Genomic DNA, 17,926 nt, shown 5'->3' on the forward strand with positions numbered 1-17,926 from the left:
CAATCTCTCTCTCTCTCTCTCAATCAAATTTTGATTCTCTATTTTTTTTTTCTTTGGATTTTTATATTGAAAATTTTCTGTTATGAATTCTGGAAAAATATGACAAATTAATAGAAAATGTGTTTTCTAATGCATTTTCAAGAACTGAACCAAATACCTAAAAATAATTTTTAGAGCATTTTTCAGAGTGCAACCAAATGCCTACAAATATTTTCTTTTCTAAATAATTTTTTATCTCGAAAATATTTTATGGCCGGAAAGCATTTTATATCAAACCAAACACAGCTTAAAGGAAAACTTGTCCTTTAAGTTTTAGCATGGTGCGCTTGAATTTTGACTTGAATATCCTCCATGACTGTTGGCATTGAACTCAACTTCTCCTTCATCGGCTGGAAAAATAATTTGTAGAATATCTTTGCGAGGCTTCTCATTATTGATAGTCTATGTCCAAATGCCCATCCAAGAGGATTATAGGAAGCATGCATTTGGATGTAACATGATGTGGGATGCCTTTGGAAAATTAGAGCAACGTTGCTGTCCACAAACCAATGAAGCTCATATGGTATGGAAATTTCTTCCGTTGCATCTTAGGGATAATTCCCATAGAAACCATATTTGCATAACTTCCTCTATCCATCATAGGATTGTTATTGATTGTGTCAGTAAAAAAGAAAACTTAGGTACTGGACCAATCTTTCTTGGTTTCATTTTTTCAGCTCAAAAATATTTGGCGTAAATGCACTTTTAGTCCCTATATTTTTTTTTTTCATTTTGGTCCCTACATTTTATTTTTACTACTTTAAGTCCCTAAACCAATTAGCGTGTCTCATTTTAGTCTTTTCTGTCAGTTAACTAGCGAAAAAGACTGACGTGGTTGACAGAGTGCATTGCTGGCACATTAAACGCTGACTTGGCCATTAAAAAAATATTAAAAAAATTTAACTGGCATTTAGAATATGCTACTTCAGCATTTTAATTTTTAAAAAAACCACATCAAATAAAAATAATAAAAAAATTCAAACCGAAAATAGTTAAATTAATTTTTTTTTCTTTATTTTTGGGAAGAGCACGAAGATCAAAACATATGTTCTTCATTTTCTTCCCCAACAATAGAAAGTGCTTTTTCTTCTTCTTTAGCCAGTGATTGGAAATTGAAAGCTTTGGCAAGATAGGATGGGTGGGTGGGGTCAGATTTGGGTTTGTGTTTGGTTGCTTTGTTTGGATTTGAGTTTTCTGGGTTTGCTGAAAATGGATTGCTGGGTTTGTGTTTGTATTCTTGCTGATGTTTAGGTTTGTGTTTATTGTTTTTGTGTTTGGTTGACAAGAAATGGCAAGAAAATGCTAGAAAATCTGGGCTTTGTTCACAACCACCAACAACCCACAATTAAAACGATCTCCAGCAAACCCAAAAGATCCAGAATACCTACAAGAAAAACAAACCAAAAAACTCATCAATCATCAGATCTCAAAGGCCAAAACTTCCAAAACCAAATCTGAAAATTCAACCCAGCAACAAACTGATTCTCTTAACTAGCAACAACCCAATTCAACCAATCTCCAGCAAACCCAAAAGATCCAGAATACCTACAAGAAAAACAAACCAAAAAGCTCCTCAATCATCAGATCTTAAAGGCCAAAAAATCCAAAACCAAATATGAAAATTCAACCCAGCAACAAACTGATTCTCTTAACTAGCAACATCCCAATTTGCTTACCTCTAGATCGAAACAAAAAGTTGTGTGAGTGAAGGACTTAGCGGAGAGGAAATCAAAGAGGACTCGGCGTGGTCGACATCGTGAAGCCTCATTGCTCCGTCACAAAAACGTTGGCCACCACCACCACTATATCTCTCTCTAATTTCTCAAATCATCATGAAGAGTCGTGTGCGTTTATGGGTATGGGTTGGTTTCATGTTGGGGAAGAAAATGAAGAACACATGTTCTGATCTTTGTGCTCTTCCCAAAAATAAAGAAAAAAAAAATTAATTTAACTATTTTCGGTTTGAAGTTTTTATATTATTTTTATTTGGTGTGTTTTTTTTTTAAAAATTAAAATGCTGAAGTGGCATATTTTAAATGCCAATTAAATTTTTTTAATGGCCACGTCAGTTTTTAATGTGCCAGCAGTGCACTCCGTCAGCCACGTCAACCTTTTCCGCTAGTTGGCTAACGGAAATGACTAAAATGAGACTGATAATTGGTTTAGGGACTAAAAGTAGTAAAAATAAAATATAGGGACTAAAATGAAAAAAAAAAAAGTCAAAATATAGAGACTAAAAGTATATTTATGCCAAAATATTTTTAGTAAGTGCTAGACCTTCTACGTCTTCACCCAAATGTGATGAATATATCTTGAATGTTTGAGACCAAAACTAAAAGTATGCAAATATTATTGGAGATGGCCCAATGGACTTGATAAAATAAACCTAAATTGACTAACCCATACATATATAATTGAGTCATCATGGGTTGGTTTGGATCGATTATATAAAGATTTGGGTCCACTGCAATATTTAGGACTATTGCATCATGTCGGATCTCAATCCGTTATTTAACCATGCAGATTAGTTTGGGTCAATGGTTTTTCTGGCCGATGAGGTTAGCTTGGATTAAAATATATTCAAAACCAAAGCAAACAACCTATGCACAATTGATGTTTGAAGCACACACTTTTCCGCCATACAGTAACTTGAAATAGTAAAATTAACCGATAGATTACAACAAGTCTTCCTAAATAAAGCGAACTTCATTACTAGATGTTCAGATCAGTGATTTCTCCTGTCAAAAACATGTCCAAGGGCTGCATGCCTATCAAACTGGCAAACATACAAAGCAACTCTCTCTCCCTTTCTATCTCCCTCTCCTGACTAAATGGTTAAGTATTTCTTAATAAAGCAGGGTGCCACTCAAACTCACCCTTACTGAAAAAGGTTACAAGGTAGAAGTTGCATATCTCCAGCCAAGCACAACTTCGACAAACTCCTCCAAGTTCATCACATTGACATGACCGCCATCTCTAACTGCAACCAGCACAGATGTTGCAACCCCAGAAACAATGCCTGCAGTGTAACTTGGCAAATATGAGTTGTTCTTAACTCACCAGACATACTATCAATTTTTGGAGAGAGTAGAAAAAAAAAAGGGGCGAGATTGCAAATCTAATACGAAAACCATTTTCCACCCTGGATAAAAAGAAGAGGAAGGGGCAGAAAGAGATATTGATATTTTGAAGCATTATTGAAGAATGAACCATTTTTGGTGCAGCATTACCAATTAAACATTGCACTCAATTGGTTTGTGACAAAAATCAGCATGGATGCATAACTATGAGCCCTTACATATAGAATCTTCCAAAAATGTACAAGTATCTTATGATAACCAGACTATAAAAATAAAAATAAAATGATCCACGAGTTTTGATTGTTCTAACTCGTATTATGAAAAAATAAAATGGGATCATTCGATACTGGGTTCAAATTGTATATTAGGATAGCAAATAAACAGAAAATAAATTAAAATTTGAATGCTCAATATTTGGACTCCTCCAAGCATGAGAAATTCTCTATCATGTTGTTGACATGGATATCATGGTAGCCATTCCAAATAGTAGAGTTAAGCAATTGAATTTGATCTTAAATAAAATGTTCATATCAATCATTATGGATTCTAGTTAGCTCAACTGGCAAAATCTCTTATCATTGAATAAGAGATTTGGGGTTCGAACCCCGCCTACACCAAAAATCATTTGGCATGTTAGCCTAATAATAAAAGCAATCATTATGGAGTGGATGCCATAGATTGATATTTTATCTTATCTATAAATAAATATATAAGCAAAAAAATGTTCATATCAGATGCTTGTAATGTGGACAATTTCTGAGAGAGGTGAATAGTAGGAATTTTGATAGTATTTAGCAAATTTGGCATTTGCTATTCCTCTTTTTTGAGTGTATTGATTACTCATTTTTTTTAGATCTTTTGAATTTGAGATTGTAATTCTTTCGAAGTAGCTAGAAAACACTCCTGAGGTATTTAAAATTTGCTTCCCCATTTATTTAAGTTGCTTTATTATTAAAATAAAGTTACATATGCACCCAAATATATCTTGAACCCACTTTCATCCCATAATTATAAGAGGAAGTGCCATTTGAACCAGTGCTTATTGGTCCAAAAAAGGTACATATTAGATGCTTGTAATCATCCAATCATATATATATATATATATATATATATATATATATATATATATATATATTTCAAGCAGCATAAGAGGTTGCCTTGTCGTCCTACATGGTAGGCAAGAAATCTAGCCAACATATCAAAGATTTAAGAAGGATGCATGTAACCACCAAACCTGTTAGCTCTGGTGGTACCAGTACCTCTGCCTATCGAAACAGTGCAAGTTTGAGCCTCGGGTTATTGTCCCCTTAAAATATATTTTGTTGATATAAAAAAGAAAAGAAAAAAGAAGCCGGAATGCATGTTAGTTAAATAAAAGGTCATTTGTGAGATTCAAGCCAAAAGCAATTGGATGGATATGCATATGATGTAATACAGAGAACATACTCTAAGAATATGCAAATGGAATGCAAGTTGATTCTTACCATTATCAACTACACCCGGTATCACATTGATGTTCTTCTCAAGCTCAGCTGGGTTCTGTATCCCATTCGGGAAGCTGATGAGGTAGCAAGAACTCGAGTTAACAACATTAGTCAGTATTCTTAAACCACAACAACCTTAAACATATTGAAGCAAGTTGGTTTCTGGGCCAATTCTGGGAAGCAGGAATCAATCACACAAGGGTTTGCTAAAGCATAAAAGATGAAAATAAAGAAACGAACAAACAAACCAAGGATGAGCTGATCTTTCAACTAGAGCATCAATTAATATTTGATTTAGATCAAGTATCTAATGTTCAATAAGAAAACAATTGCCTCTTTTGCTATATCACCTCCAGAAGACAATGGCAAATTAGCATCCTTGTAGTCAGGAATGCAATTCAATTCCTTGTTCAGGCCAATTTATCAGGTGGTAAAGGAGTGTGGTGGTCCAAGAAACAGCCAACTGCTGCATGGTAAAGCAGGCTTTAGACAATATGTAGTTGCAGCCTTCCAAATCTAGGCCTCAAAACTAATTCCGCATTTAATAAAGGCAGAAACTGAAAGGATGGATTCCAGGTAAGGGTACCACATGACACTAAAATGTATATTTAAGATATCCAACCGTCCTTTCTCTTCCATCCTCCCAAGAACAAACTCAACTTAACTCAAAAAGCTTAATCCCACTCAACTTGGGGTCAGATTTATAAATATTTCTTGCCATCCAGCTCTATGTAGAAAAATTCCCGGTAAAAATATTCCTTAGGCTTTTGCCATCTAGAACATGTAAGACCAGAACTATTATAGTTCTATTCCAAATTCCACATTAAACTGTCCTGACTTAGCCTACTAGCCTCACAACTAATAGTTGATATAAATTGTTTTCAGTTATCAAATTTTCTGAATAAAAAAAATTTGTAATAAGTCATGCGAACAGGCAAGTCTACTTTTTAAATTTCTTCTATTTGAAAAACTTCTGATTCACATTTGTAAAGTATTAGCCTGTGAAAATACCAAGCTTACAATTTTCAAAACAAGAGCTTTTCTAAAATTTGTGACTTAAAAATTAAAAAAGAAAAGAATAGAAATACAGATGTCCACTTTAAAAGCATATATACATTAGTTTGCAGCCAAGACAACAAAATCAAAAGGGGAATTTAACTAGTACAGTTCTAAAACACAACACATGATCAAAACTATCACACCAGTCCAAAAATAGACTAAGACTTTGAGGATCCTTGTTCATAAAGTTCTGTACCAAAGCTTCATTTGGGGAAAACAAAGAGAGAAATAGTAATAAGAATATACCTCACATCTATAATCATATTCCCAAGATCTGTGATAACTGGACCATCCTTCCTTAGGGCAGATCGAATTTCAGGAACTGTAACATTCACAGGAAATGCAGTAAGTAAGGGCCCGTTTGTTACCATTGTTTAAACAACAGTTTCTAGTGTTTAAACAACATTACACATATTTTCACACTTTTTCACCCACACGTATTTCCAAAAAATACAAACAACGTTACTAGAAATATCTTACCAAACGGGCCATAAATGAAATAACTCCCTCTTCCCCCCACCCCAACCAAAAAATATTCTAAATATGTATCTACAAATAAATAATAATAGAGTCATCCAGTCTCGAATAAAAAGCATGAAAATGCCCTCTGGGAACTGACAAAAGGAAATTAGAACAGACAATCCTGTCATTACAACTTCCCAATGTAATTAAATAGGGTACAAATAAACAACCCTAAAGGAAGAAGAAAAAAAAAAAAAACCCTCAAAGAAAAGTCCAATGCAATTGTATGATTTATAAACAGATAATACAGAGATGCATCATTTAATTTGTATTTGGAATGGCACAGTGAAAACTAACCTCCTCCAAGAGCAATGAGCCGCCTTGAAACAGGTGATGTGGCCAGTGGGAGAACTTCAACCTAAAACACATCTTGTCAACTTTTTGGACATGTTGCATGGGATCAATATCAACAATCAATTTGAAATCCTATTAAATTATTCCAAATCTTCTTAAGATGAGTGTGAATGAAAATCATAACATCATCATTCTCTACAGCAAAGTCTCTCAAATGGTACCAACTAAATTAGGGTCCTTACCCAGACATCAAGCCATAAATAAATAAATAAAGGTTCTTCTATAGGACTGAGTTCTCCTGCTCAATATTTTCTATTATTAATCAATGCAAATGAGAAAAATATATGACTAAACATGTCTATGATTAACAATATCAACTATGAAGAACTCAAAGTACAGAAACAAAATAACTGATTAAGCACAAAGGGAAGTTACTAACCGCGACTGGAAACTTGCTACCAAGCCGATGAACAACCTTTGTGTGTTCAGCTAATATTATGCACACATTTGCCATGGAATAAACAACCTGATTTAGGAAAAGAAAAATTATCAGAATAAAAAATAAGTTGGATCAATATTGTAACTTTAATCTGGATGCCAGGTACTCAAGTGGAGATCCATAACTTTTGTTACCCCCCCCCCCCCCCCCTCCAATTCAATTGTAGGTTTAAACATGTGTGTGTGTGTGTGTGTTATTTTCACTTCTAGAGCTTCCTTTGTGTGCATAGGGATAACTCCTATTTGAAGAAATGATGAGGGAGGGTCACTTAAGATGCTGTGGTGATATGCAATGAAGAACAATTAATGCATTGGTGCAAAGGTGATATAATGAAGATAATAACTGGACTGCTGCAGTCACGAAGTCAAGAAATTAAGATAACCCACATGAGACGAGCTTATTATGAAGATAATAATTTCTTAAATAAACTTTATGCAACAATAATAAGGACAAAGTTTAGTTACAAAACTGGTTGTAACTGATTGTAGCCTACATTTCTCAATAAAATAAACATTACTGCATATTTTGAAAATTTAACCGTTGAATTGCATATTCTTTACGCTTTTAATACACAGGTCAATTTTTGTGTCAATCGGATATTATTTACTATATGATCTATAAACTTATATATTATGCATAATTTTAAACTACAAAAATTTGCAATTTAAACAATTTATTGATGACATAAAATATCTTTAATTTTCTAGAAATTTTGCAAGCATAAAAGATATGAAAGCTATAAGAAGAAGATGTAATTCAACGGTGGATTTTTTAAAATGAGCCTCAAATAAAAAGATATTGAGTAAGGTTGTAGCCTTAAGCTACAAACTTAAGCTACAACCAGTCCTGTAGCTAAACTTTGTTCTAACAATAATTAGGCCTTTATGTAAGTCAGTATCAAACACTATCTGAAACCAAGGTTCAAACATCAAATTGAAACCAATAAAATACCAAAGAAGCCAAGAATTTAAAAGAACTAAGCAGAAAACTATGAACTGCTAGCAGCTGGCGCATGCAATATAACTGCTAAGACTTGATTTAGACACAGCTGTGTCACAGGAAGTGATGAAAAAACTTTTACTAATTCCTGAATTATTAGACTATTGCCATTAATAACAGGAATCCCGTTGTCTAGCAGAGACAAAACACCCATTTTCCCAATGAATTATATCATTAAGACAATTCAGTGGTAAATAACAATTAGTTTAAATTTCACTCACCTTCTGAACAGTATGAGCAGCTTCCCCTCCCTGGCAAACAAAAAATAGCAGTAAATCTAATTAGACATCAGAATATTAAAATACAAAAACCAAAAAGAACCAACACACCCAAAAAAAAATGCCATGAGGAATCTTAAACCTTTAACAGGTTTTTATTGAAGTCCACTTCATCTACCCCGTCAAACACAATGTCAATGTTATCAACATCATTCAAATCAACCTGAATTGGCAGCAAAAACACTATGGAGATGAAAACATATGTCAGAAATATAGTAAATTAAATATCTCATCTAGAAAGGTTACCCAAAATATTAAGAATACCCGATAAAACTTACCGTTCTCAAACCAAACTGTTTGGCTAGAAGTCGTGAATGGTAGTTTGCTCCAACTGCAACAATGTCCTTCAACTGGAAGAACATTTGAAATGGCTAATCAAAACCCATTGACAAGAATACAAATACCAAATTTTGTAACGTGGATGAGCCAGTAATTACAATTACAATTTGCTTTGATCATAAGAATACTTCAACAAACCAGACCTACACTTCATAGTTCATGATCAAAAGTGGAAAATGGACATTTACTTCTGTGTGTTTTATAGTGCAACCTACCCCTTTCTAGGGAATTATTAAATGACCATTAAAAATAAAGATTTCATATGAAGCATGAATTTAAACAAAATCCTCACTTATATCTTTGTGTTATAATGCTTCAAATCTGTGCATTAGTGATGTTACGAGTCTCTAAATATTCAATTGTAAGGAAAAAGAGAATCACAGTCTGTATCCTCTTATGTGTAAAGATGGTAAAAGGTTTGCAAATGAGCTTTAGCTCAAATGGCACATCCTCCCCCTTCTAAGAGCAAGGTGGAGGGTAAAGTTGTGAGTTCAAGACCCACTAGATGTGCGTGTTACTAATGGGTATGGTTTTTTTTTTTAATTTTTATTGTTTATATGTAAACTACTATTACAAATGAGGAAATAGATCAAGAAAATAATTAGCCTACTCCTAAATAATTACAATCTCAAATTCATAAGATCTATAATGTAAAAACTCTAGAAAAGAATTTGACAGGGATGCTACTCAAAACAGTAAACCCCTCATACAGGGATCTCAATAAGTACATGTACAGGCCATTCAATACCATATAAAATTCCAAAGAGAGTAAACACAAAAGACCACATGTTATTGCCAAGCAACAAACTCTCCATCACTCTTGCAAGTGCAATACTAGTCAACAGTCATAAATTAGGTAGAGTTTTCAAAGATTATCGACAGTCAAAATTTTGTCAAATGTTGGTACCCAAGCAAAGAATGAAACCATATGGGGTGCCTTTACACTCCATATTCTCCTCCAGGGCAAGTGAGTTCTTATAGAATCCTCTAAGACCCAGTAGAAGGACCAAACCTTGAACTTTCCATTTTAGCTAATCTCCATGGATGTTAATCTTCAAGATGGTCTTAAACATACTTATAAAAAAAAAGAAAAAAAAAAAAATACTTATCAACAAAAAAATGGCCTTAGGAATACTAATCATTGAAGAAATTATCCACTGCTTCCAACTGAGGGTTCAGGATATGTCCAGCACCCAATTAAGAAGCCATAGAAGCACCTTCATCCATGGCCACTCAAGGAACAAATCCCTAAGAAAAACTTCAGCACACCAAAATAACAGCATAAAATACGTAAAAGAGAGGATAAAGTGCTGTTATTAAGAGCACTCTTTTTTCACTGATAAGAAAAAAGAGTGCTCTTAATAAAAGTGATCTTCCCCCCATTTTGCAAGATACAATCTCTTCCAGCTGGCAAGCCTATTCTCCATCTTTCGACAATCAAATTCCAAAACGCTCACACCTAATGGGAGATTCCAGTGGTAAGCCTAAATATATTACAGGAAGTTAACCCAACTTGCAACCCAAAATTGTTGCCTAGTCCGTAGCTTTGTTCACCCCACTGGTACAAGCTCACTTTTATTTCAAATTGATACAACTTTAAAAAGAAGGATACATCTAAGGAAACCAGGATGCTAATCATTTTCCTTACAAAACAATATTATATCATCCACAAAGAGAAGGTGCAAGATTTTTCCATGCTCACATATTTCACCCTTCAACTTGAAATCCAAGCAATTGAAGCACCTTCAACAACTCTATGCAACGTCCTACTCACGATCTCCATAATTAAGATAAACAATAATGGAGATAAAGGATTCCTTGTCTCAATCCTCTAGAAATACCAAAGAAACCGGTAGGGCTACAAACAACCATTGATCATGATTGAGAATTGAGTAGTGGATACACAAAAACGTATCCAATCCAGCCATTTCACCGCAAAACTGTATTTCTCAAAACAAGAACAGCAAGCAATCCCAATTCATGATCATAATCCGTCTTGACATCTAGCTTATAAAAACCACTGGGCTTCCACTTCGCAGTCTACTGTCCAAGCACTGAATCAAGGATCTGCCTAGTTGGTCTTGAACACACAACATCATCCTCCGCCCTGTTCTGTATGGGGAGGAAGTGTCATTTGAGTTGCATCTAATTGGTAAGTAGAATGAAAATAGTATGAAATCCTATTTAATTTCTAAGAGGGAGAACAAGATCTAAGGAATCTAACTCACATGAAAACCGTAGTCAATTCTTTTGCAGTACAAGTGGTAGTTAATACAGAAAGAAGGAAAAACTATCATAAATTCATTAGAACCACACCTTTCCTTCACCAATTAGTTTTCCAAGCTCTTCAATGACGAGAGATGTGCCTCCTGTCCCCAGTCCAATCACCATTCCAGATTTCACAAGTTCCACAGCCCTCTTAGCAAGGGCAAGCTTAAAAACATCTTGTGCTGCAAGAGTATTATTGAAAAATTATATGAAGTCCATTCAAATATGTAGAAAAAGAAAGGGTAAGAGATGTGGAAAGTAAACTAGACTGCACTACATAAACATATAAAAAGTTTGAGCTAGTTCCTCCAATATGCTAGACTACAATCCACAAGAGAAAAGAATGTACAAAAATAACAGGAAAGATTAATTGCTTAATCAGTCCATGAAGTAACACACCATGCCATTGTTGACATACAAATCAGTGATAGATGTCCTTGTCCCATAAACTCATTCACAAGCAATTACAAACAGACTTACATAAGTACCTACAAAATATGAATATAGGAGCAATGCATGAATTCATGGGCCTAAAGGACTCACGGCACATAGAATCTGATGTCCAGATTTCAAGGCTAGATTATAAGGTGCTCTTTTTTTCCCACATGCAACAAACATAGGGTGGTGCATAACCTGCTCATACATTAACCCCCATACTTATATGTGTCACAGCCATTAATATTTTCTACTGGAAATGAAAGCAAAATCCAATACTTCAAAGACCACCAAATGAAGCTCTGCATTTCCACTATAAAACTAAAATTTGAAAAAAAAAAATGCTAATATGGATCTTTGAACTTACAGTTTTGGGAGTTTTCAAGGGCTGAATTTCTTCTCTTTAGATGATTGAGCGTGCTTTCAGATGTAGGATGGCCAGTATTTGGAAATAGGTGATGCTTCTCACCATTTGCTAACTGTTTAGTAACATTGACTCCTTCCACTGCAGAATAAACTATTTTTAAGAATTTTTGTTGTTACAAAGCCATATGAATGAGCAGATGACTCTGAAAGTTTATGATTCAGTTCAAACTGACCACTCATAATGACCTATGCTTAACATAGGCAGTTGCACAAAATCACAAATGATAATTCTCACCTGATGGTAAAATTTCACAGCTTGCAGCTACACCAACAAGAGAAGGATAATCTTGGTGCACTATTGCTTCCGCTGGATCTTTTGCTTTACTTCTCCTTTGTGCCCGAGGACCCCCACTTTTTTTGCATCTATTACTATGAAACATCCCTGGACTCAGTTCATGATTATGTTCAAGAATGACATGACACAGATGGAACTTCCCATCAGAGCCAAGTGCAACATTAACTTTGGCTTTGCAATTTGTTTTAGGAGACTGTCTCAATGAAAACTTTTTCTTTGCCGTGCTTTCCCGCTTTCCAGCTCTTGCACATGCAAGAGTAAAGTAATTTAACTTGCCATCATCCCTACACCTTGAACTTCTTCGGTATATACCAAAGCCTTCACGCTGAGCAAACTTGCTATAGTAATTACGAACCTCTTCCGGAGAGGCAAAAACCATCCCGGCCACGGGTGTTTCTACTTCTTCATTCCCTAACCCTCCTACATTGTGTTCCTCTACTTTGTCACCGTCAACTCTCTCCTTATCACAAGAAGACCCTTGATTATCATTCTCCAATGTCACGTTTACCATAGAATCACCTTCCATCTCCTAATAAAATAACCCCAAAAAAAATGTGGCCTCAAACTTGATTAACTGAATAAAACAGATTAGAAACGGCACAAAATGCTACAATTGAGGCTTATAGCAATCTAGAAAGTTGCCAAACAGGGATCTTTAACCAACCAAACAGTATCAAATAATCCAAGTTATTCAGCCCCACAATGATCTCAATAAGTTCCTAGTAAATCCCACCAAAATTCAAGAAAGAATCACTGAGAGTTTATTTACTTCAAATCCCAATTCAAAAATTTCCAGAGATTTAATGGCTGAATGTTACATCCCAATTCTAATACAAGGGCCCTTTAAACATTGATCAGAAAAATTACCCAACGCCAAAAAAAAAAAAAAAAAGACTCATAACAGAGCAGATAACCCATAAGCCAAAAAACTTCATGTACACTCCAAGAAACAGATTTTTTGTGAGGACCCATTTGGTTCCTCAGAAAATTAAGGCAAGGAAAACAAAACCCAGAAGTTAAATTCAATATTTTTCCACGATTTGGAGCCTATTAAGCCTCATTTGATTTAGTTGTGCTAAATTTTTCACTTTCCTAAAACTAAAAAATAAATAAATAAAAAGAAGTAGAATTCTAAGTGATTTTGAGAATTATTAAAAGTGTGCATATTCTGGACAGACAAAGAGAGCATAGAAAAAACAGTCACAATACAAGTAATGAGAGTCTTACGAATAGAGAGAGTCTGGGACTGAACTGGGGCTTCGCCAGAGAACACAGTGTTGGGTTGGTGGGATGAACAACACCACATACCCAAGAAGTGCAGCCAACACAAAAAACGCACCAACTCCCTTTGAAAATCAAACGACCGGTCACCTAAACACTTTGATTTTCAACTGTAGAAAACACTTATGGCATGTACAATGAATTTTTTTTAATTATTATTTATTTATAACCATGAAATCTGTATTTATTATTTATTTTTATGTGAATAAGAGGGCGTTTGGATGCGGATTTCAGCGTTTCCAACCTCCTTTTTTTTTTTTTTTTTTTCCGTTTCTGCTGCAGAGAACAAAAGTCATTGTGCGCACACAGTGGTGTACTGTTCATCACCATTTCAGTCAATTTTTTTATTAAAGATGAGACAAATGTCACTATTTACGCATTTAAAAATTATTTTATTAAAGTATTTTTTAGTTTCAATTGCATTCAAACGGACCCTAAGTATAAGGTAGTTTGGCTGTAATTTTATAATAGGATAGAGTTATTTTCTTTCTTCTCTTTTTTGACAGATTTGACAATTATTACTTAGGTATACTTATTTCTCATCTAAATTTGTAATATAATACTAGCCTTAGTACACGCGCTTCACATGTAAGATAAGTAGGTAAAATCTATGTTTTTTATTATATATATAATTTTTTGAGAATCTAATTTATAAGTAGATAAATAAATTTGAAAATCAATAGGAATGAACCTATTTTTTAGACAATGTTTTAGTAGAAGTTGGGGTTGTATTTTTTCTGTATTGTCCTTTAGTTTTGTCTCTACTTAAATATAGGAATGTAAAGGTATTTTAGAACAAAAAAAATATGGATTGTCCTTTAGTTTTTTTTTTAATATATATTTAGATTTGTTTTTAGATAAACGTGAGGTGTTTAACTTATTTTTCTATTTAAAAAAAAACAATAAACGTATAGTTGTTTTAAATAAGTGAGTTAGTGGAAGAATGTTCTTATTTTGTACGCAATGTTTTAGTACAAGTTAGACATGTATTTTTACCCATTGTTATTAATACCGTTGCGGACCCCGTTTCGGTTTGTCTAGTGGAATGGAATATTTCGGTACCGGCCGATTTCGGCGTACCGTTTTAAGGTGTTTCGGGTTCCTAAAAATTAAATTATATATATTATTGTAAAACATAAAATTGTCAATTCTAATAAATAAATAACTAAATTTCAAATAATACAAATCATTTAGTCTTAACTCTTAAGTCTTAAACATCAATATAACATCTATTTAACATCACACAATAAAAAGATTTAGAAGACAATAACTAAATATCAAATAATACAAAACATTTAGTCTTAACTCTTATGTCTTAAACTTCAATACAACATCAAATAATAAGAAGACTTATAACAAGTCATTACTCATTACATAAGCCCATAATAATTAATAACTAATAAGCCAATAAAATTTATAACATAATATTAGCCATCAAATAATAAAATTTTTTTTTTTTTTTTCCATAGGCCAAATCAAGTACCGGCCGGAATTCACATCTCGGCCGGAATTGGCCGGAATGGCCGAAATGGACCGGAATGGCCCGAAATTTGGCCCGAGGTGGAACGTTAAGTATCTCGGTACCGGTTTGCATACCGGAACGAAAAATTCCGGCCGTTCCGGCCGGAACGGAACGGAATCAATAACAATGTTTTTACCAAACTATCATTTAGTTTTGTCTCTACTTAAACCTACGAGTGTAGGGGTATTTTGGAATAAAAAAAATTCGGTCCAAACAGGGAAGCCCCTTAAATAATAGTACTAGAGTAGTCTCTGAACACGCGCTCACATGCGTGCTCAGAGACTCTTCTATTTTTTGGTAAGGGTTAATAATTTGCATCCATTATAAATTAAATTACTGTATTTTTCAATCACAAAAATATCTAGGCGTGTGATAATTTTAATATTTGGTACAAACGCTTATCACACCCCTAGGTTTTTTTGTGATTAAAAAATGTAGTAATCTCAATTTATAGATGAAAATTATTAACATTCACCAAAAAATAGAAGAGCCACTCACACTCGTGGTCAAAGGCTAGTTAATATTTATATATTTTAAACTACTAATATGACCAAAAGTGTCATGAGAGTCACTCCAAAAAATGAACACTGATATAGCATTGAAAACATATGTTCGTATGTAGATTTACGGAACAAATTCTTACTAAGAAAAACTAAAATTTATGGAAAAAATGTTTCACCTTACTACCGAAAAAAATAGGAGTGTTACATCTACAACATTTTCACAACAAATCATAGGTGACACTTAGGATTTGTTGTAAAAATATTGTAAACATAGCATTTTTGGGAAAAAAAAAATATGTACAGCATGACTCATAACTCCAGTCATAACTTCTTTGTGGTTGAGATTTCCGTGATAGACATAGACATAGAACAATTGAAAGACTTAACACCTGCCAATATAAACAATCGATTAGCAGAAACAAACATATGACATAATCATTAATATGTAGTTTACTATAATTCCAATGACACTCTTTTATTAAAAAAAGAAAAAAAAATCATTTGAAGATAACTTTTTATTCACCTTTACATGAGATTGTAACTTTATGTGCCATTTTTTATTGGCATGTACCCAAGGCTAGAAACTAAATTTGTTAGAGGAATATCTTAGCACGAATAAATTAGATCAGTTAATTTCTGAGAATCAGAATAGCTTTGTGGGTGGGAGACAAATCCTTGACTCGGTTCTTATTGCAAATGAGTGTGTGGATAGCCGAGGGAAGAGTAGGGTTCCTAGAGTCATTTCTAAACTCGATATGGAGAAAGCCTACGATCATGTGAATTGGGAGGCTTTGCTGTATTTGTTGAATAGGATGGGCTTTGGAGTGAAGTGATGCAAGTGGATCCGTACTTGTATATCCACTATTCATTTTTCTGTTTTGATTAATGAGTCTCCAGCTGATTTCTTTGGTAAGTCAAGGGGTTTAAGACAAGGAGATCCGCTATCTCCATTGCCGTTTTTTATCATGATGGAGGTGTTTAGTAAGATGTTGAGAAGAGTGGAGGGAGCTGGTTTGATCCGTGGTTTTAATCTTAAGGGTAGAAGGGATGGAGGGGAACGTGTTTCTCATCTATTATTTGCAGACGATACTATCATTTTTTGTGATGCAAATGTGGAGCAAATTCTTCATATTCGGTTGTTGTTGCTTAGTTTTCAGGCAGTAATAGTTTTGAAGGTCAATGTGCATAAGAGTGAAATGGTTCCAATAGGGGAAGGTTGTTGATGTGCATGCTTTGGTTGATATCTTGGGCTACAGAGTTGGAACTTTGCCTATGTCGTATCTTGGCATGCCGTTGGGGGCTTCTCATAACTCCCCTTCAATTTGGAATCCAATCTTGGAAAGAATTGAGCGGAAATTAGTTGGGTGGAAGAAGTTATACCTGTCTAAGGGGGGTTGATTGATGTTACTCAAGAGTATGCTATCTAGTCTTCCGACTTACTTTCTTTCGTTATTCACAATTCCTACTCATGTGGCTTATAAAATTGAAAAGTTGCAAAGGGATTTCTTATGGGGTGATAGCAAGATTCATTTAGTAGGATGGAATAAAGTTTGTGCGTCTATAGCCAAAGGTGGCTTGGGGATAGGGAAACTTACTATCTTTAATAAGGCATTATTGGGGAAATGGTTGTGGCGGTTTGGGAAGGAAGAGGGTAGGTTATGGAGGAGGGTGGTAGCTTCAAAATATGGGGAAGAATGGGGGGGATGGACCTCAAAGCTGGGTAGGGGAGTTCATGGGTGTGGTGTGTGGAGAAGTATTCTCGCATGGGATGGGAGGATCTTAGCAAAAATTGTCAATTTGTTGTTGGGTTGGGGAATAGAGTGAGGTTTTGGCAGGATGGGTGGTATGGGGATCAACCTTTTCAATTGGCATTTCTAAGGCTGTATGGTATTGCCATTGATAAGGAGGCTTCTGTTGAAGCTTCTTTGCCTAGGCAGGGGGCGGAGGAGAGAAGATTTTGGAATGTTCGTTTTAGTAGATTTTTTAATGATTGGGAGATGGATGAAGGACTGCAGTTTCTTTGTTTAATGGGTACCATTAACCCTCCTATGGAGGTTGGAGGCCGGATGAGATGGAAATTTAAGCCTAATGGGGCTTTTAACATCCGGTCGTATTATAACAAATTAAGGGATTCTCCATCAATTGTCTTTCCTTGGAAAGCTATTTGGAGAGTAAAGGCCCCTAGGCGAGTTTCTTTTTTTGTTTGGTGTGTAGTTTGGAATAAGATCCTAACGGGAGATAATATGAGATTGAGGAGATTGGATTTTGTGGATTGGTGCATTATGTGTTGTCATTGTGGAGAGACGGTAGACCACTTACTTCTTCATTGTGAGATGGCTTATCAGTTATGGAGCTTTGTTTTTATAGCTTTTGGCTTGTCTTGAGTTATTTCTAGATTGATACCAAACTTGCTTTTAGGTTGGTGGAATTGGCTGGAGAAGCATTTGTCTCAGATCTGGAACTTAGTCCCGTTGTGCATCATTTGGTGTATTTGGAAGGAACGAAATCAAAGGACTTTTGAGGATTTAGATAGCTTCAGTGATCAGTTGCTTGCTTCTTTTAGTGGAACTCTTTTTGACTGGTCTCGGGTGTGGGGACTCACG

The 17,926-nt window shown here is 34.7% G+C and overlaps 1 protein-coding gene across 1 annotated transcript; it reads right to left on the reverse strand.

Annotated features, from left to right (window-relative positions):
- Positions 1–2,679: 2,679 nt before the first annotated feature.
- Positions 2,680–13,522, reverse strand: LOC142610977 (uncharacterized). The gene is made up of 12 exons (XM_075782970.1): positions 13,245–13,522; positions 11,958–12,546; positions 11,664–11,801; positions 10,910–11,043; positions 8,533–8,604; positions 8,337–8,417; positions 8,198–8,227; positions 6,918–7,004; positions 6,482–6,542; positions 5,909–5,984; positions 4,604–4,677; positions 2,680–3,058 (listed from the first exon to the last, which is right to left on the reverse strand). Exons 2-12 carry the CDS (start codon positions 12,541–12,543, stop codon positions 2,931–2,933), a joined length of 1,467 nt encoding a protein of 488 aa, XP_075639085.1. The 5' UTR covers positions 12,544–12,546; positions 13,245–13,522; the 3' UTR covers positions 2,680–2,930.
- Positions 13,523–17,926: the final 4,404 nt, after the last annotated feature.

This window comes from Castanea sativa, chromosome 9 (assembly GCF_040712315.1).
Source record: "Castanea sativa cultivar Marrone di Chiusa Pesio chromosome 9, ASM4071231v1".
In the NCBI taxonomy this organism is placed as follows: domain Eukaryota; kingdom Viridiplantae; phylum Streptophyta; class Magnoliopsida; order Fagales; family Fagaceae; genus Castanea; species Castanea sativa.